The 21,233-nt window shown below is 45.1% G+C and overlaps 1 protein-coding gene across 3 annotated transcripts in view; it reads left to right on the forward strand.

Moving 5' to 3' along the window:
• Positions 1 to 21,233, forward strand: part of CFAP46 (cilia and flagella associated protein 46) — a 2,698,259-nt gene that overhangs the window by 1,835,286 nt on the left and 841,740 nt on the right. For all 3 annotated transcript variants that reach the window (XM_069611407.1, XM_069611408.1, XM_069611409.1), the window contains exon 44: positions 6,262 to 6,393. In XM_069611407.1, coding sequence (XP_069467508.1) covers positions 6,262 to 6,393 — 132 coding nt within the window. The remainder of the gene's footprint in view (positions 1 to 6,261; positions 6,394 to 21,233) is intronic.

The following is a 21,233-nucleotide window of genomic DNA, read 5'->3' on the forward strand; positions in this document are numbered from 1 at the left end:
ACTTTTGTTGGACTGTATTACAAGCTAAAAGGTGACCTGGGCTGGAGTGAGAGGCGGCTGAGTGATCCAGTGGATAAGCTAGAGACTTTTTGTGTAAGGCCAGGTGGCCCCTGGTCTACGAAAAAAAACTGCATCCTTGTGTCCGCAGCCAGTGTGCGTCACAAGGTCCAAGTGTGCCACCTTACCCCACGATACAAAACTGGGGAAGGGAGTTTACTCAGCCATACTGACATTTCTTTTTAACACTGATTTTCCTTTTTGCATTACACATTCCCTTTACACATTTATTTTATTAGAAAGAGGGCAGGCATTAGGTTTATTAGTATAGGCCATTTTATTTTGACTAAGCACTGACGCTGACTGTACTTACTTTTTGTTTGATGATCAAGAATGCTCCCATCTTAGTTATAGGGCAAGATAGGTGTTTTACAACCCCTTTTAAACCATCAACAAATGTTTTCAATCTTGCATCTCTTATGTCAGTGTCTACTTGTGATAACATGCCTCCCTCACAGGTGGGAAAAGAGGTGGATTCAAATTAGGGTAGAGGTAGGGAGGGGGAAGCATGATTACATGTGGAGGTGGAGAGTTTGAGTTGAGCTGGAAAGCCCATTTTGTGGAAGAACATTTTTGTCTGAATTTGGGAATACCGCAGGATTCATGCAGACACGTCACAAGCCATGCTTGTAAAAAAAAGTTTCATGGGAACTGGTGAGTAAAAGGGATAATAGGAGAGGGTCAAGGCGGAGGTACACAGAGGTGGGCATATGGGGCGACCAGGAAAAGAGGAAGGGTGTACATGAATAGTGGCATTGGGGATGGGGGAAGACTTTTAAATTGTTGAGCGTTTTTCCATTATCACAGTAATTGACAAACAATGCATTAACGGAGGAATAATTACCAGTGATAATTACAGAAATAATACAGGTTTTAAGTAATCTTAATCTCACCAACATGACCAAATCCCACAGACCCTGGCTGGACTCCACTGTCTCTGATGACTCTCTGATCGTTATATACAACCTACCTAACAGCACTCAAAGCAACTCATTATATCTCATCTTTCTATCCTCCACTCTTGTCTCCAATGCTCTCATTGGTGCTTTACATTATGACCACTCCCTCGTTCACTTTACCAACTCGACCCTTCTATGCTTTTTTAACCTCACAACCTATTTCCTTTTCTTCAAAGCCCACCACCTTTACTTCTCTATCATTCTACTCAATCTCTCTGCTGCTTTCGACACTTTATCTTCCATCCCTCCTCCAAATGTTGTTTTTCCTTGTCTTCATTATTTCACAATATTGGTGAGTTATATAATGCTTCATTTGGTTTTTTTTGTAAGCACTACAGTATTTAGTGTCACTAATACTAGTCACTCGTGTTAATCAATTTATCTACATTGGGAGGATGAAGGGCTGAGATGGCACATCAAGGTATAAAATCCATGCCACATGGTGCTGCTTTGTTCCAAACGTGAGCATGCTGCATTTCAGCAATCTGCCTGATTAAAATGGCACCACACTTGAATGGGCAGTGTGACGAAGTGACCTAGTGGTCATCACCACATGGACATACTGGTGATATCCTCAGGCCTTTGAGAAAATATCACCAAACCAAATCACCTAGGCCAAATATTGGAAAGGTAACCGTCAAGGACTAGGCCTCCCAGAATTTCCCACTGGGTCAGAGTCAATGCTTGGACCAGATCCAGGAAATTGAACTACATATTCAGGATGTGGAGCACCATAGGCAACGGTACCTGCAGAAATGAACAAATCCAAAAATACCAACTGAGAAATGACCACATTTTTTGGGTTAAAATCGTTAGGTATTTTTGTTCATTTTTATTAAAAATAGATGTGGGGAAGGGTAAGGGGATAGATTAAGGTAGGGGGAAGTGAGGGGTCTCCCGCATATTATTAAAACAAAATTCTGGTGTGGAGTGAGAGGAGAGAAAAGAGGAGTCTCCCCTTGCCGGCCTATATTTCTTTGTCATGGTCTGATTTAACCAGAGGAATGGTATAGGGGCATTGTCATAAGGAGGCGATGGGGTTGGCTATAGCCAGATATAAAGGCATAGCCCTTTCTGTGGCGGGACCCTCGTCAAGAATGTCTGTGTGGTCATAGCCTTGGACAGGCATGGCTGGGGTATTTAACCCAAAGGTATTGATTAACCAGAGCCCTAAACTTTGCATGTGTATGGGCATATGGGTCGGCCTGCTGCATTTCAATGTCTGGAGAAGTTTCCAGCCCACTGGCATCATGCAGTCCCTCTAACAAAGCAATCGGTTCTGCCTGGTTGGTAAAATAGTCAGTACCGCAAGTTGCATAATAAATGGGGTCGGTATCTCCTTGGTTTTCGTCTTCGGCACCAAAGATGTCCTCCATCGACCTGAAGAAGTCCGATCGAGACAACAGTATAAAAGACAGTTTGGAGATCAATGGTTTAGACATCGACGTCAAAGGTATGGCGACTGGCACCAACAAGGTTCTGGGTACCGGTGGCGCATCGAGAATGATTAGAACCCTAGGCGCATGGGAAGGTCCTAGTGTCGAAGCCCAGACAGATTTGTTTGGTAGTGAGCCTGAATGCTCCCCTGATGTCGCTGGCATCGGAATCCGTGCTACCTTGGGGCTGGAATCACTCGGTGCCACTGGAGCTACCGGGGCCTGCTGTAACGGGGGCTCACATGCAAACTCAGCCACCTTTTTAAACCTGGATAACTTATGACACTTAAAGTCCTCCCATTCTTGTCTGGACGCCGGCCCTGCCAACGACTTACCACATTCTGACGAGGAGTCGTGTCGGTGGCGTCTTTATTTTTTATGTGAGCAGGACGACCAGTGGCTCAGAGAGTGGGATCTCTTCTTGGCCTTGTGCCAGTGCCTACCCTCCTTAACAGGAGTTGGGCCCTCCGTTTCGACCTCTGATGACCGAACGGTCGACTGCACTGGTGACTTGGGTGGCGGTCGGGTCACTGGGATCTTAGCCGCCCGCTACCGCAAGTACTTCGGGTTTCTCTTGCATGCAGTCCAAGATAGTAGCTGTATTTTATATACTTAGTCCAGAAGCGTACAACTACACATTCTACCTGTTATTGTGCCTGCTTAAACCCATCTGTTAGGCAGAATTATATGCAGTACCCTTTGGGAACACCACAAACAATTAAGACTACAAGTGACAGTACAAATTCACCTTTGGTACAAGCCTGTACTACACAGTAAAAGTGGTAGCGATGGCTGAGCAGCCAGACGTATCTCAAGAGCAAGTGAGCAGTATCAATAGTTACACAAAGGACAGCAATGACTATGATTCAAATAACCACTGACTCAAGGTTTCGGAGTAAAAGAATATACATTAATTTACACATCAGTTGTATAACATCTCACTAAAGTAGCAGTTGAAAAATCACACTCTTAATACACCACACCACCACTCCCAATAGATTCTGGACAAGTTAAGCTAAAAAAATTAAGTGTGAGCAAAATGGCACTCCAACCATTTAAAAGGGAGGGAAAGTAAAGTTAGACACAAATTGAGCAGAACCAACAGGTAAGTAAGCGGGGCAATCTAGAAAGAGGAACTACAGTGATGGAACCAAATCAAAAGGGCTTAGGGCCAAAGTCACTAGGACAAAAGTCTTTTGCTCAAGATCACACAGTTCAGGGTAGTTCGCGGTTAAGTCTTTGCCAAGAGTTCTGGATGAAGTTGGTCGGTAGAAAAGTTAGTTTAAAGAGTAGAGAAGGACAAGCCGTCGAATTGGTGAAAGGTTTCACACACCTTCACCGCGGCTGGACGAAACGAACAACCAGATTTTCACAGTACCTTTAAATGGAGAAGAAGCTGTAGCTGAGGCGGACGTTCCTTGCAGGTCCTGCAGGCTCATGGTTCCTGAAGCAACTGTCGGACTGACACGAAGTAGGAAGACTGGAGGGTCCTGCACTGCCCAGGGAAGAAACCAGCAGCAGAGCAACGCAACGAATAAAAGGTGCGCTCCTTAAAACCCAAGCAGGCTCCAACCTTCCTGGCTATCCGGTTCACTGTAGCTCTGTACAGCAAATTGGACCAGAGGAGGGAGTCCTGGCTTGCAGTTTGGGTGAACTGGTTGGTCCCACCAGCTCAGGAGAAGAAGATTCCTGGTAGATCTTCTCTGTCGTTGCAGTCTGAAGATTCGGACCTGCAGCAGGGCTTCACAGGGCGGCTCAGTCGTTGTAGGGTCCTCTTCTGTCAGCTCCTCGTCGGTTCTTTCGTTCCAGTGGCGACTCTCCCTTTCCAGCCCCAGAGACCTACTTTTTATTCAGTGTTCCCCCATTCACACAGCCTGGCTGTCAATCGCACAGCAGGGTGGCTGTCCTGGCTGGACAGTCACCTAGCCAATCAAACAGGAGTGCGACTTGGGTTACCAAGGGAACCCATGACAGGGGTCCTAAAACCCCTCCCTTACATCCTGCCTACCCAGACTTTCAGGCGCATAAGGAGGGCTTCTGCGTAGAAGCCCGCGAAAAGACGGTGAACAAAGGAACCAAACCTGGTTTGGCGCATGGAGTAAAACACGAGAAAGACATTTTCAAAAAGAAATGGTGAATAAACCCAGCCGGAACCGTATGAAAACGTATATGGTCTACCGGGTTTAAGTTCGAGGCTACCAAGATAGCCTAAATCAATATAAGGTTATTTAAGATAACCACGGTAGGAAAAATAGGGTAGTTACCACAGCCACCAGCCAAGTCTTGATGAAAAGGGAGCGAAACAATGCTCCAAGAGAAACAGACACAAAGGGATAAGTATTAACCCTTTCCAGTACTCTATGTAAGATAATTTGTACTGGATCTGTGGATTTAAAAGAGACTAATAAAGTCAATGGCAACTTTACATGTTCTGGGAGACAGTAGTCAGTCCCAGAAAATGGAGTCTGAGTTGGGAAGTCTAAAAGACAACCCTGTGTCACTGCACTGAAGGTGCTGTGTAACACACAGTAAAAAGATGATGCCTGTGGAGTAGGTGAGCCTCCAGTCTATGAACACAAAAATGTTAAACTCACATAGCAGAACACATGTAAGAGTGGGAAAAAAAAGGCTCACACTCTTACCAGGTGAAAAAATAAATCCTAGAAATCCAGAAAAGCTGCTGAGGGATTCAGTAGGTAAGGGAAATTAGCCATTCTGGAGAATTCTCCCTAACACCATCATATGGCCATTCCAGCCAATCAAATAGGGGCCATTCACCAAGGGTCTACCCTTATTCTCTCTTGCTTTGGAAGCCTAAAGTCCTGTGTTAGGGATATCAGGAAATACACTTTAAAAATGTCCCCTGGAACATCCTATAAAAAGCCTGGAAGATCATAACAATATTCTGACCCAAGGATCTAGCTGCAAACTAGTGGCACTTCAGAGTGAAACCACTGAAGAGTACGTGGAAGTACGACCTGACTGGGCTCAGAGTGATCATCCGTCACTTTCCGAATGATTGCACTGTTTCTCTTTGTTTGAGTGTACATCAACAAAGTAACGTAGCTTAATATCAACTCCCAGTTCGCGCGTTCGAGTGTTATAGAAACATAGCCTACTTTGATGGATTCAAGCTGTCATCACAGTGGATCTGGTACCATCAATACTAAAACCACAGAGAGATAAAGTGTGAAATATCTGTGTTCACAGAGCTGTTCAAGACACCACTGCATTTTGATTTGGGGCAATACAATCTTTAGAAGCACCCTTTTACAGTATCCCTTGATCTCGAAAATGACTTTTTATTATACATTTTATAGCACTTGGCACTAGAGGACAAGGGTCAATAATTTGCAGTTTAATAAATCCATCTTAGATAATCATCATAGGAATGGAGGCCAGTGCTCCATGCGGAATTCCTCTTCCATTTCAGTGGTGTGTGTGAGAGAAGGAGGGAGACAGTGATGGTCGCGGTTCTATGTGATTTCCTCAAAAACAATTGGTGGGGACATTTGAATGCAAATGTAAGTGGGGGGGTGGGTGGGGACTTTTTCAGGTATCTATTGCATATCCATCCTGTTCAGGTGTTGGTTGCTTTGGGTTTCCTATCATTTGCTGGTTTAACCGTAGGATGGGATGTTGCACTTGCTGTCAATAATTAAGTTGATGGGTGCTCCTATCGGAACATTTACAAAAGGTTTTCCACAATGTTATGTGAATTTATTGATGGGATCAACATTTTCTAGCTATACCTCCTCCAATTCAGTATGGTAACAGTACATGTGTTCTTATTGATTGATGTTTTGCAGGATGGAACTAAATTAAGCACAGAAATAAGTCCTAAACCCGAAGACGAGCTACCTGAAAAAAATGGGACCTTTGGAGATGCACAGATTAATTTTAAACGCACTGCAAACCCCAAGAAAGCCAAGGAATTGAGGGTAATTGTTTTTTTTAAATTAATTGTCATACATTAGTAGTCTTCTTATTGTATTCTTATTGTTTCCAAATGCATATATAATAATTCCTTATAATTCCGATTCGCTACCGAGACACTTAATTGATGTCAACTTGAGTTTCCAGCCGACAATTTGTCCCTGGATAACTAAACATATCTCCGATTGGCGCTTACGAAAAAGGTGCTTGGTGGCAGTGTCTGACTGCCTACTAGAAGCTTCTGATGTTATGCTCACTGTCACTTAAGTTGGCAGCACTATTTACTGTCAGAAGAAAGTATGATGGATACATTAACACATAACCTAAGCCCTGTCACGTGTGCCAGAGGTTTCCTAAATTAATCTTTCTGCCATCCTCTTTAGGAACTGCGTAGCAAAACCTTCACCAAAGGCAAGTTAAACCATTTTAGTCCATCGCAACTGCATATTAACACCTGCAAGCAGTACAAAATACAACTCGTGTGTATTCTAAATCAAGCAGGTTGTGTCCCTTTTCTTTGTATGACACTGTAATGTATGCAAAATCTCGTATTTGACTGTAGAATTTTTACAGCGGTTTTACTTTTTAGATTAAGGAGCATGATTCTTGCTAAATAGGTGAAACAGGTGGTTTTTGGACAATATGGCTTGTTTTAGCTCCCGCTGTCTTATGTGTCTGGTATTATGTAGCACCAGCTGAAAATATCTCAATATTTGAAGCCGGCATACAACCTTGGAATTCCTCAGATTTTATTTTCACGGTAAACATTGAAAAACTTCCCTAAAGTTTTTCACAAGGGAAGCACAAGCACTTCCCTTGTTTGATGATGACGTTCCCACCACCTTTGCAATGTATTTCATGACAGGGCTGCAATTGACCCTTTTGCGCATAAAAAGAAAATAGAGTAGAAGTATGAACCACTGCTCCACACAATCCATTTCCACCCTCAAAATAAGGGTATAAGCGGATTGGTTATTAAAGTACAGAATTTCAATAATTCCCTGCCATTACCTGTGTTAAGGTCGTGCTGTTGTAATTGGGTGGATTTTCGGAACCACCACTGTCCGTATTGGTAATTACTGGCAGTGGGAATCTGTCAAAAAGGACAACCTGTAATGAGGCCCTGTATGTGGCTGACGTGGGGTCCAGTTGGCATCCAGCCACTCTTTATTATTGACAACTCCTATACTAGCCCCGTCCCCCCTTTATCCCCTTGAGCTCCTACTTCTCTGCCCGAGAAATAATTGCAAATTTCTTGTAGAGGGAAGGATTTTCAAAGAACCTCCAAGACAATAAATGCGTATCCTCTACATTTCCAAAGTGAGACTTCTTGTTTTTGCCAATGTTTATTATTGTACATTTTCCCTTGAATAGAATTCCCAGTTCCTCCCATTTTATAATATCTGCCATATTGCTGAGCAGGGACGGACTGGTTCAATGTCTGGGCAGCAACAAAAAGGGGCTGCACGTAGAGTGACAGTCCTGCCCTGCTAGAGAGGACTGCTCTCCCTCCTACCTGCTTCCTGAGTCTGTTTACCATTGCTGTACTGGTGGGTGGACCCACAGTACAAAAGAAAATTTACGCCGCGGAGCGGCCGTGGAGTGGAAGTAGAGTGACAGTCCTGCCCTGCTAGAGAGGACTGCTCTCCCTCCTACCTGCTTCCTGAGTCTGTTTACCATTGCTGTACTGGTGGGTGGACCCACAGTACAAAAGAACATTTACGCCGCGGAGTGGACGTAGAGTGACAGTCCTGCAGTCCTGGCAGGCCGGGCTGCCAGAGCCAGGGCTGTCATGGACTCCCCTTCCCTCCTCGAAGAAGAAGATGGACGGTGCCTTTGCAGCGCTTGCCTCAGAGCCTCTACACCAACAAAAAAAACAATAACTTTGCAAGACATAACCAACACAAAGTTGGATCAGCCACCACGTCCAAAAACAAAAGGGAAGCCCAAGGCCACTAAACCGCTCAACGCACCCCAGACAAACATCATCCTCATCGAAACGACTAACCTGGATCCATCTACCACTGTGACGAGGTGTTGCAGTGAAGATTCTGCAGACGCGGCGTCCGTGGAGCTTGTGCCCGAAATTCGGGCGTTCGCAGTCGGCGTTGGCGTCGACGCACCCGCCCCTGGCTGGCCGCCCCCCTCCATGCCAGCATCACCTCCCGGAGGGGGGTCGCTGCCGGCTAGGGCGGGGGAGGCGGCGCGGGGCCGGTCGTGTTCAGCGGCTGGAAGCAGCGAGGATGAAGCGGGAGAGGCGTCTGCGGGAGGCGGAGCCTCGGGCCCACCCAACGCTCCGGGTCCCGGCCTTCCGACCTCGGCTTCCCCTGAGTCGGCCCCTGGGGAGAGGGAGCAGGGAGTTGCGGAGGGGGTGGGCGCGCGGGCCCGGAGGTCACCGACAGTGACAACTCTGGACCACGAGCCCCAGAAAAGGGGGAGCGTCGATGAGTTCTGTGGGGAGATTGCGAGTGGGAGGAGCGCCTGCCACGCCACCGGCTTCCTTGCTGGTGGGAATGCAGCGACCAGAGTCAGCCCTGGAGACGGCTGTGGCTCCTCTCCTGGAAACCATCCGCAATGTGCAGGCTCAGATCCACGTGGAGCCGAGCACAGGAACTTTGCCATCCCTGGGGAGTTGAGTCAAGAAACACATGAGGCCCTGACGACAAATGACAGGAAGCGCCAACCCCAAAAAGCGGGGAGTACTTACCACAGGAAAAATGCAAAAGGCTTAATAAAGGGGCTATTGACCAAAGGAAAAGGTCTAGCCCGGAAAAAAAACATAAACACCGAAGGCAGTGCCACAAATCTGAGAGACTTCTTTAACCTCAAGCCAGCAATTACCAATGCTAGAAGGGTCGAACTAACTGACCTTGAAATCCTAGAGGCTTTGAATGATTGTATGCCGGTATCTAAACAGAGACGGATTGAACACTTTACACCACAGGTTCCTCCAAATCCGGCAAAGGAGGTCTTTGGCCCTGCTGAGCCGAGCAAAGAGCAGTTGCCTTCCATCCGCAGAGCCCTAAGTTCCCAAAAACTGACGGCTCATCAAACAGCGCCACCCACTGAAAATTCTCTGAACCTAGAGCCGGCCGAGGGGACAGAGTGCCCCACCACAGTACAAGAGACGGTGACCAAATCTCCTATTCTGAAGAAAAATGACCAGCCACTCTCTTCACTACTAGAGACTAAAACTCAAAAGTTAACAGAAACCTCAATGGCACTTGATGCTATTATTCCATTCCCGCAACCCAACCATTTGAAGTTGGCGATGAACTCAAAATCAACTACCAAATACTTCATCACCACTATAGACCTAGATAAAACTCCTTCGCTAACGCCTACACGTACTAACACTACGGAAAGGCCGTTTCTGGATCGAGAAAAGTGTGGTGGACAAACGGAGGGGCAAGAGGCAACGTTGGCACAAGGGGACAACAACGAAAATACACTCGTAGACATCGATAAAGATCCTCTGGAAAATGCGCAAAACAAGTTGGAGCAAAACTCCAGCCTGCAGACAAACAGCATACTATCACGTAGAAAAAAAAACAATCTCCAAACACCTAGTACTGACCAAGAGTTTTGTGACCACCCAAATGCGCACAAAGCATGCAGAAAAACAACAGATTTTAATAAACCACGCTGCCCGTTCCAAACAGGTTCCCCGTCTGACCGGCTCAACCCTTTGGATAAAGGGAGAACATCTGAACCCACAGAGCAGAACCTGAGACCTCCCATGGCAAAGAACTTGGACATGCCTGCAATAATGTCGACAGTGACAATTGCTCTCTGCCCATTCATGAAATTGTATGAAGGGATAAGCGACACACTGAAAGACCACACGTCAATCCAAGCATCGTTACTGACTAAATTGTCTTTTTTGGAAGCCTACATTATAGCGCTGGAAAACACCAAAGTAAGTGAAGCCCAAACAAGGGCTTTGGGTCCAGTGGGGACTGGGCCAGACCAGTACCCTAAAAGACCATCTAACAAAGAAGCTGGTACCCAAACAACACTCACGATTGATCTAACTGAGAGCTCTAATGCGCCGCCGAAAGCAGCAAAGGCCAATCCCAAAGGGGAGCCAAAGTCTGAGACGAGTAAAATTACACCAACGTTAGAGCCAGTATTTGTGTTAAACAAAACGAAGAAAGGGACGTCAAAAGAAAATGAAAAGCCGAGAAACAAGATAGGAAAAAAAACACCCTCGGTGGCACCAGCGGAAATAGCAATGACAATTGAAGTCGCGAGGACAAACAAGTCACCAAAGACAACAGAAGAATTCTTGCAGTCAGACGACTTGATAAACTTGAGTACTTACTCCGACGATGAAGATCCGCAGAAAATAAGAGCTGAAAAAACAAGAAAGGAGTCAGTGACTGTAACTCCCCGACACCTAGAAAACCAAAGCAAACCCAACAAAAAAGAAGAAAAAGAAGAAAAAGTTTTCTTCGAGAAGAAAAAGTTCTCGAAGAAAAAAGAAGAGCTGAGAAATCAAGAAAGGAGCCAATAACTACAACTCTTCGACATATAGAAACCCTAAGTAAACACAATAAAGAAGAGGAAAAAGGTCATAGAGCGGAGAGTGGACACGAAAACAATAGACACGGAAATCCAAAAGGGCCTACAAACTCTACAAAATCAGAAAACGACACGAGTACTCTGCGGAAGCAACACAAGAGGCCCGACAGATCGTCTTCCCCCCAGAGAGCAACTAAAAGACACAAAACATTGCCAGAGCAAAGCGAAACATCAGACGGGCCTTTTAAACTCCACTATGTTTCTAAAACGGCAAAGTACAACAAAGTACACATCAAAAAAGAGACCACAAGATGGATTATGAAACTATAACAGATCGAGGGCAATGACGACGAAATTACGTTAAACCGTGGGTCAGTGCTCGCTTTGTTCAGTTACATTCCTTCATTACACCAAATAAGGTCTGAAGACTTAATAATTGTTGACCCGAGTCACAAACTGGGAAAGGCACTGGCCCACTTGTATATTGCTTCCAAGTACATCAAAAGTCAGCTGGAAAAAGACTCCAACAAACTGCTCAAAATGGGGTATGACCTAACAGAGTCAACGAGAGAGATTACTTCAAGGTTTGGTGCAGCTCCGCCTTTACGTAAACGCGCCACGAACCAGAAACGAGACACAGAGTCCACAAACCATTCTCAAGACCGAAGGGGAAAATCTAAGGACCACTTTAAGGAAACTATACACTACAGTCGAGCTGAAAATAGCCGATTGAAGAAATCTCCAGAGCGAGCGTCGGAAGAGCACTACCACAGGACACAGATGAGGAACAGAAAGTGCCGTGAAAGAGATCACTCAGCCTCAGAGAGACCCTCCGTTAAGCCTCACCACGATTCACTGAGGTTAAACACTTGTGGACAAGAAGTGAAATCAGCCAATGACTGTGGCTTTCTCTAGCAAATCTCCGGCAAGAAACTTGTGGGCTTGGCTCCCTAAAATGCTACAAAAACAACACAAGCCGACCAACTGCAACGCGACACAAAGCCAGCTACAGGCGGACGGAAGCTTTGCTTCTGGAACACAAGAGGCCACGGTCACCTCACAGCACCTAGTGATGTAAAACTAACAGAATTTGACGTCCTCTGTCTCCAGGAGACTTGGCTAACAGAGTCGCCATCCCTTGACGGGTACGAAATTTTTATGGCCCCCGCCAAAAAAGGCCCGCTGGGGCGTCCTTCATCGGGAATTTTGACAGCGATTCGGCATAACTGTGGTCTGTCCCATGCAAAAGTGTTGAGAAGCAATCAATTTTTACTTATGATCAGTGCAAAGCTGGCCGAGTCTAATACAAATGAAGCAAAAAACGCAAAATCGACAATAGTCATAATGACCATTTACTGGAATCCATCCGCCGTTGAAGCCAGTAACTTTTTGAGATCGATTGAACAAGCCATTGACATGGCTACCGCCACGCATGCTGCTTCACACCTATTGCTGTGTGGTGACATCAACGCTTCTTGTGGCCAAGAAAAACAAAAAGAACACTCAGCTCAAAAAGCTTCATCTACCGTCTCAAGAGGGATGGCATGGACAAAACTGATGTCATCTAGAGAACTACATAACATGAGCGAGGTCCTACCTAAAGAAACCTTCCTCCCCACGTTGGAAAACGGTTCAGCCAGCGCAACGATTGACTATATTTACATATCCGACAGCCTGGCCAGATTAATCACGGAATTCGGGGTGACACGGACTAGCAAAAGCGATCATAACCTGTTGTATGTCACCTGGCCGACAAATCTGAGTCTAACTTCAAAGTCAACCACGCTCTTGGAAGCAAACACCAGAGGAACAAAAATAAAACTGTCAGCCAAAGCAATTATCGACCTTAAACAAAAGTACTGTGCACAAAACTCTGGCACTCTAGTAAACGAGATTGACTACAAAAAGAAGAGGGGACCTAAAAACAACATAGAATCCAGGAAGCATGTGTACGACAAATTTTTGGTCGAAAAAAGGAAAGTTCTAAGAAAAGTGAAGAGGACAGCACTAGCCCGAGGCCCATAAAAACAAACAAGACAGTTATAGAGGCCACCAGGGTTTACAAATCATGGCTAAAACATCACCGAGCAAACTATACCGGCAAGACGCCGAGGAAATCCAAACAGCTATACGAGGGACCAAAAGCCGTGAATTCTGGTCGCTCTTAAATTCAACTACACCACAAGAGACATCAACCATAATCAACAATGTAGGAGAATCTGTCTGGGTGAACTTCTTCAGAACCCTCTTCGCCCCGCCAAAAACAACAAAGGCAACTAAGCAGAACACTGAACCAGCACAATGGATCTCTCTGGACGGTCGCAAAGACATAAGCCGCCAGATCAGGTCACTCAAGAACTCCAGAGATCCCGGCCCTGACGGGATCATTGACGTGGACCTAAAGACACGCCCCGAAGAATGGATAGTGCTCCTATGTGAAATTTTCTGCAGATGTGCCCAATCAAAATCAATCCCGCCATCATGGAAATCAGCGACGGTGGTCCCCATCTTTAAAAAAGGGAACAAGAGTGATCCGGCAAACTATCGCCCAATCGCCTTGCTAGACTGCATAGGCAAAGTGTTTGGGTCCCTCCTTTTAAATGAATTTAAAGCGTGGGCAAAAACGGCGCCCTGCGAGGACCACTTACAATCAGGGTTTAAGAAAAACTTTGGTACATCGGCAAACATCCTGATAATGAACACCATGAAACATAAAGTGCTCGAGGGAGGTCCTAGGATCTTCATCGTCTTTGTGGACCTTACCCAGGCCTTTGACCGTATAGACAGGGCACTGCTATGGGACAAGCTTGAGGCATGGAACTGTCCTTCTTCTATCTTAGAGCCTATCAAAGCGCTGTACTCGGACACCAACATGAGGGTGCGCTTGGATCAACAAGGATCTTTATCCACTCTGATCCCCACGCAAAGGGGTGTTAAACAAGGATGCCCTCTGGCTCCGGCACTGTTCTCGGCATTCCTTGGAGACATCAAAACATCTGAAGAAACCGTTCGTAGTTTTGCACCAAAAATCAGAAAATCGCATGTGGGAAGGCTCCTGTACGCAGACGACGTGATACTCCTAGATTATACACCAATAGGACTGCAACGTCAGCTGAGCAACCTTCAGATATACATGGAAAGAAACAACCTGGAGATAAACGACAAGAAAACCAAACTTATGTCTTTGTCCAAAAACGACAAAATCAACGCAAAAACGAAACTAGTGCTGAACAAGAACCAGATTGAAAATGTGGCAGAATTTAAATATCTGGGCGTCATCCTAGACAACTACAAAAATGAGAAAGGAATGCAAAATCTCCTAAAAGACAAAGCAAGAAAACTCACGGCACAAGGCAAAGCCATTGATAGAAAATTTGGGCGATTTTCCTTGATCCCGGTGATCAATTTTTACAAAATGAAGGTGGTCCCAACCCTAGTTTACAGAGCAGACGCTATGCCCAACATTCATTCATCGCTTTGGCCTACCCTAGAGGCAACGTTCTGGCGGGCTATCCTGGGGCTTCCAAAATGCGTGCCTATAGCTTGTATAAGACAAGAACTTAGTTTACTTTCCCTCGAGGGATCAGTAAGATGCAACTCTATAATGCTCTACCGCAAATGCCAACTTGCGGAAAATCCTTCAGTATACCATCTGATCCTACAAGAAATAAATGACCAAAATTGCAAGATGGTAAACAGCTGGTCAAATCGGATCAAGGAAATCCTCCAAGAAGTTTCATCTGACGTAGAGACTCTCAATAACAACCCAGTAAAAGTACTGAACAGAGTGAAGGAACTCGACTGGATTAAAACAGCTGAGAAAGCCGCCTCAAACAAGCTAACGAGACACTTGCCGGTGACCATTCGCAAATTGAACGAGCTTCAGCCGTTCATCAAACAGTTCCCATCCAAGCAAGCAAGGTCCCTGCTACTAAGAGCAAGATTTAACTTGTTACATACAAACGAGATCCTATTCATACGGGGGCGCGCAACAACTAACGCCTGCAGATTTTGTGGACAAACGGAAGTAACGAAAACTATCCGCCACTTGCTGCTGTCTTGTCCTGGAACTTTGAAGTTAAGATCACCTTATCTGAGACATACACACTTTGCTGGGCAATGCTAATAGCGGGTGACAAGACCCCATGGCTGTTGGCAGCCTACAACATCTTACGCAGCTTACAAGAAACCTTTCAGGCCTCAACAGACTTAGTGGCGTCTTGTACCTCACCAACTTCCTTACCACAATAAACAAAGTGTTCCGCTGACAGCTCCATAGAGATTCAAGAAAGGAAGATAGACAAATACAGATAAACAGAAAATCACCCTTTGTAAAAAATCTTAATGATTAAAATACAAAAAAAATAAAAAGGGGCTCAAACCGACCAGAAAATGCAGCCCACATTAGTAAACCACGAGTGAGGCTTATTTAACTCTCTTACAACATGAACTAAATCGCATATAGCGACCATTCATTTTGGAAGATAAGGCACAATGAGATCAAGTGACAGGATCTCACACTTTGGTTAAGTGTTAGGGTTTGAGCCCAGTCTGCAATTTTGGCACTTGACCACATTGTTTAGCGCATCAATTTTTAGAAAAAGGTAGAATTATTTGTAAATATTTGCATTTCAAGATGTAAAATAATGCCGTTGGACAGCCCTAACTTGAAATTTAGTGCACAAATCACAGTAAACCAAGCTGCCAATATATATATGTTTAAATCCTGATTATAATAAATGAGACAACACAAGTATGATTGTAGCTTTGTTTTCCCATTATAAGTGGAACACTACAAGTACAATATAACACAAAGTGAAATAAGCCTAAAACTGACATGTGGTTACCTGCTTATGGTCATTATTTGACACAGGCTTTTAGCCTGTTTGAAATTAAGTGAATAGGGCATATTTGTGAGCGACCATGAAAACGGTTGGCTTCTTTACGTATGCCTGATGCTTACATTCCAGGAAGAACTCTGACCTGGAAACCAGCATGTTAACATCTAGTATGTTTCTCTAAAAGGCTGGGGCTAAAGGCTGCATCGGATAAGACGTTACATGGCACTGTAGTCCGGTTCCACAGTCAGGGGCATCTTGTGGAGGAGTGTGCTCAGCTATGGAATGAACATGGCAAGCATGGACAGGGCCAAGGTCCGAGCATGTATCACAGTAGTTATGCGTTCATCCTGAATGGCTTCTGCACAACTAGGACAAGCAAGGATTTAATACAGTTGTTCCCAGCATTCTGTTATAGAGGGACCTCATTCTTAACAAAAATGTCACTCTACCTCCCCTTCCTTGAAAAATGTAAAAGCTAACAAATGTGAGCATCAAAGTGAAGGAATCGCGTGTTGTCATTATTTAAGATTGTGCACAGTGCCGGAATTAGGCCATATTTCCCCAGATCTAGAAGGCAGCAAAAATGGTCTCCCACCGACTCTGGGAAACCAATAGCCTGAGAAAATGCTACAGCTGAAGTGATCAGCTGTTTCCAGGGCCCAGAGACGAACTTCAGAACTTGGAATAGTTTTGCTCCAGTTGCTTTCTTTTGTTTTGCGATTATGCACCACAAGCTACGTCTTACTTTGGATGACTGCAGTCGCAGCAATGAGTGGATGGAGTGGCTACCGGCTGTGTCATGCCACTTAGGAGGTGTGAATATTGGTTGATTCGACATGTGAGGGATGCACCCATTTCACACTTCTGTCATCACTTCGGCGTAGTGAGCACATAAGGCACTGAGGCCCTTGAGAAGCTGTCTCTTGGAAAGACGCACCAGAAGGAAAAGTCTGAGACTTATCAGGGAAGGGACTTTGAAATGAGAAATGGAGTTCTAGAGATTTTGTTGTTGAACTGTAAAGAAAGAAAAATAACATTGCCTTTTTTCTCACAGTGTTTGCATTATGTAAGGATCCCTAATAAATGAATATATTGTAACCTAAATCTGTGACTCTAATGGATTCCTTCACCTCAGGAATCCCTCATCTATGATCTGTCCCTAGAGCAGCTGATCTTTGGAAACATTTCCACACCAGAGCACTCTGTGTCGTCTGCCTGATTCCTTTACGTGTCACCACTGGTAATGATGTCTGGGCCAGTATATTTTGACGCATCATGCCCCATGACCTCAATTCCCTTTTTTACGCACACTCTGTTCACTTCCAGAAAACACCACTACACTGAATTTTGTGAAACTATCTACTGCTACAATGGCCTTGTGCTTCAAACCCTGCATGGATTTTGTTCTACGAATGATGGTTTCCGACCCCTGCAAATCTGTCTATACTCTTTGGGGGAGGAGTACGACCAAGAGGACTGTGGGTCATGTCAGTTGATGCAGCTGTAGGGTCGCCAGGAATGAGCGGCGAAGCTCTGCACATTTATCCACAAGTAAAAAGACAAGAGTTCTCATTTGAGGTTACAGGGCATGGAGCGGAGTCCGGAAGACTGGTCCCATGCCCGAAAGGGAAAGAAGAAGATGCACCACAAGAAGTCATGTTCACCGAGCAGTTCCTCTCTGCACCACTCTTCTTCTTCTTCAATGAAGAGGAGTCACCACTTCCAGGACCCTTAGGAAGAGGCTTTGCACGTACCGTTTCCCACCTAAGCCTCCACCCCTAATGAATAGGAAGGTATAGGGTTCAATATGCTTGACATATTTTCCAAGGCCACAGCCACACCATCAGGACCCACCACGCTTGGGCAAGCTGGCAGGCACCATACGAAGGACCGCAACAGCATGTCTAAGGACCGCAACAGCAAATCTAAGGTCTCAGCCATCGTGTAGGACAAATCTTTGACTTCTAGAGGTAAGGGACTTCCCATGGGAGTTCAATAGTGAGGGGGAAATACTTATGCAGGCACTTCTGGATTAGGACCTTGGGGTTCGCACAGGACTTGCAGGCAAAGCTTCAAGATGTGGCTTTTGACGGGTAGCCTCCTGGGGCTAAGGCTGATGACTCTTTACAGTGATTCCAGCCCTCTAATGCCCTGGGTCTGGCAGAGCAAGAAAACGCGGTTTCAACCCTCCACCTTCTATGCCCAATGCTGAAAAGATCAAGCACTCTCAGATAAACAGCAACTTCACCGTTTTCCCAAAGGTAGGGTTGGAATATCTGCCTCTGTGGTCCCCTCTGCTATACAACCTGCACTGTCTGCGTGAGAGGAGCCTCTTTCATCAGTCCCTATTGGGAGTAGAATTTCGCAGTTTGGCTCAGAATGGTGTAGCACCACATCCTACGATTGGGCATTGCAGTTCGTTCACCCAGGATATTGTCTCCCTTTCACTCAAACCCTCCAGACCATCCTCCTTCCAGACCTCTTTTGCTTATGGATCCTCTCCTTTTTGAGGAGGTCAATCAACTTCTGGGGAAGGGTGCAATAAAACGGGTGCTGCGCTCGAAATAAGACGGAGGCTGGTATTCAGATTACTTTATGGTTCCAAAGGAAAATGGGGGGCTTGCGCTCCATCTTGGATCTGTAGCTAATACATTTGTACCTGCACAAGGGCAAATTGAGGATGCAAACACTAGCTCAGATCCTCCAATCCTCCGATTGACAGGACTGGTTGGTGTCACTGGATCTAGAGAATGCATCCTTCCTTATTCCTAGTCACATCAAGCTCAAGAGGTGCCTGAGAATGGTTTACGGCAATTGACACTATCAGTTTAAAGTTCTGCCGTTCAGTCTATCTTTGACCTCGAGGGTTTTCATCAAGATTCTGGCAGTGGTTGCGGCTCACCTCAGGAGGAAAGGTGTTTGTTTCTCCATACCCGGATGAATGGATCATTCAAGCTCTATCCCCAGACCAAGCGTCTTTTTGTATGTGCAACCTGTTGCACAGCATGGGCTTCTCCCTGAACTTCAAGAAGTCTGAGGTTTTGCCATCACAGCCTCTGCGGTTTATCGAGGCTGTCTTGGACACTCACCTGGGCAGAGCTTTTCCTCCGAACGATTGAGTGGTGAACATCTTCCGGATGGTGCAAATCCCAAGAACAAGTTCTCGCCTTAGCCTTCCTGCATTTCTTGGGTCTCATGGCCTCCTGCATTCTGGTGTTTCTGTAGGCCTGACTTTACACACGGTTTCTTGAGTGGCTCTGCCTTTTCCATGGTCTCAATTTAGGGGAAACATGTCAGATCCGTTGCAGGCCTCGAGCAGAGTTTCTCTACAGGGAATGAATGAAACATGTCAGGCATAAAGAGTCACTCTGAAAATGTCCATGCCAAGATAAGATATAAAAGAAGACTGATTTTACATTTTGGTATGCAAAAAAAAACTGGACAATGTGACTGTTTTTGCAGATGTCAAACATACATTGAAATTACTATCAATGACTGGCCATTGTAAATGTGTAATTTGTAGATGGTTCTTAAATAAGAAGAAAGGGATATCACAGTTATTTCATGCAATTGTTCATTTATGTTGTGGTAATTCATATTTGTTGTATAATTGCCTTTTATGTTGGCTCACACTGTGTAAGTAAAGACTTTCTGTTAGACCCTGATGTCTCCTCTTTATAAATTACAACTGTTAAGAGTTTAGTTAGAAGGCAAGCTTAGTGTGGTTGTAGTTATAGAATACAAATACTCAGAAATATTGCCTTCATTTACCTAAGACAAGTCGGATCCTATGTTCCTTCTTAATTCTGTTGTTCAGTATTCTAATAAAGAACTAAGCTCACTAATCGTTAACAACGTGTCTGCTTGTTTTCCCCCATGTCTTTGTGGCAGGCTCCTTAAAGGAAATGTTCTGTATTTTTTCATTTACTGATTTTCTTCCTTTACCATGCATGAAAATAAATATGCAAATAATGAAGATTGGCCAGTCTGTATTAAATCCCATCTTGAGCAGTTTATTCACAGAAACACACACATCAAGCAGCTAGTATTCATTGTGACACCCCAGTGGGAAATAGACATGCTGCATCTGGCCTGCTGGCCATATATTGTGCGCCACTGAATTACACGATCTTTCGAAAGCAATCTGTATGTGAAAATGAACTCTTATAATATAATGCAGAGGTGGTTTCACTATAGTGTATCATTACATTTTATGTCTATTAGCTCCAACTCTCTGCAAATCAGACGTTTCTCTGAGCAGAGAGTGGGGGTAGATCTTTCTTCGGCAGGAGCCTCTCTCTGGATTAGCCTCCCTGCCCCTTTACGTCTTGAGCCGAATCTCCACAAGTTCCGGAAGCTTCTCTAGATCTTCCTCTTCTCCTCCTCCTCCCCTCTGGCCTTCCCTTGCTAGGCTCCTCCTGCCGCTCTGACTGGTTGCCTGTGTCCCCTATGAGTCTTACTGGGACCAGACCTTCTCTTCAACCAGACTTCCTCCGCACTCCTTTACCAGTACTTGCCCTCAGGCTCACTTTCCCTGACTAGCCTACTGAGTCTGGTCCCCCACATCCTCGCACTATTTGACCCCCTTCCCCTTGTGTCTGGTCCTTCCGTGTCCTTGCACTATTCGACCGCCTCCCCATCTTCCCCCTGGCACTTGCCCTTTGGGCTCCCCCTAGCACTTGCCCAGCCCCTTCGGCCCCATTCCTCCTGCACTTCTTCCATCCTCCTCTCCCTTTCCCATCCCTTAGCCCTGACCTGCCCCCCCCTGCACTTCTTGTTACTACACTTCCACGATGCAAATGTCACAAGGCCTAGTAGGACCGTTACTGTTTTTTCTCCTCTATCCCCCCGTCCCCTCTTTTGTCTTGTGGCACCTGGAAATAATACCTTTTGATGTATAGGCGCCATACAAATGTTCAATAAATAAATACATAAATAAATGTCACACAACTCACTTGAAAGTTCTTTACTATTATTTCGTGATTTTTTCCCTGTACTATATCATTACATGCTGGAGTTCACTGTTTTCACACACAAGGAAACGCAAACTGACCAGAAACATTATCGTAAAGCTGACACACAAAAGCTAATTTACCATTATCAGGCATATCCTAAAATTCCAAGATGGGACCCTTAAAATACTGCTTTTGTTAGGATGTAAAGGCCCAATGAAAGGCACTGTCTGCCCCACAGATTGTTGTATTTTATGAGGCCACTTATTATTTCATGTAACACACCAATAGAGGCAGCCATAGAAAAATATAACCCCCAAATCATCCAAATACCAAGAAACATAAGTAACAGCAATAGCACAAAGTGTAATGCAACACAAAGGTATAAAGAAAACAACGTACCAAGCAAAGTGGAGAAAAATAAGCTCTTGACGCATTGTTCAACAACGCTCTTTCCACATTGAACAGATCCACTTGGCTTTACCAACTAGCTGCACAGAGAGTCTTAGTGCTTCTTTGGTATATCTC

The sequence above is a fragment of the Ambystoma mexicanum genome, chromosome 8, assembly GCF_040938575.1.
Source record: "Ambystoma mexicanum isolate Mex_15411 chromosome 8, UKY_AmexF1_1, whole genome shotgun sequence".
Classification (NCBI taxonomy): Eukaryota; Metazoa; Chordata; class Amphibia; order Caudata; family Ambystomatidae; genus Ambystoma; species Ambystoma mexicanum.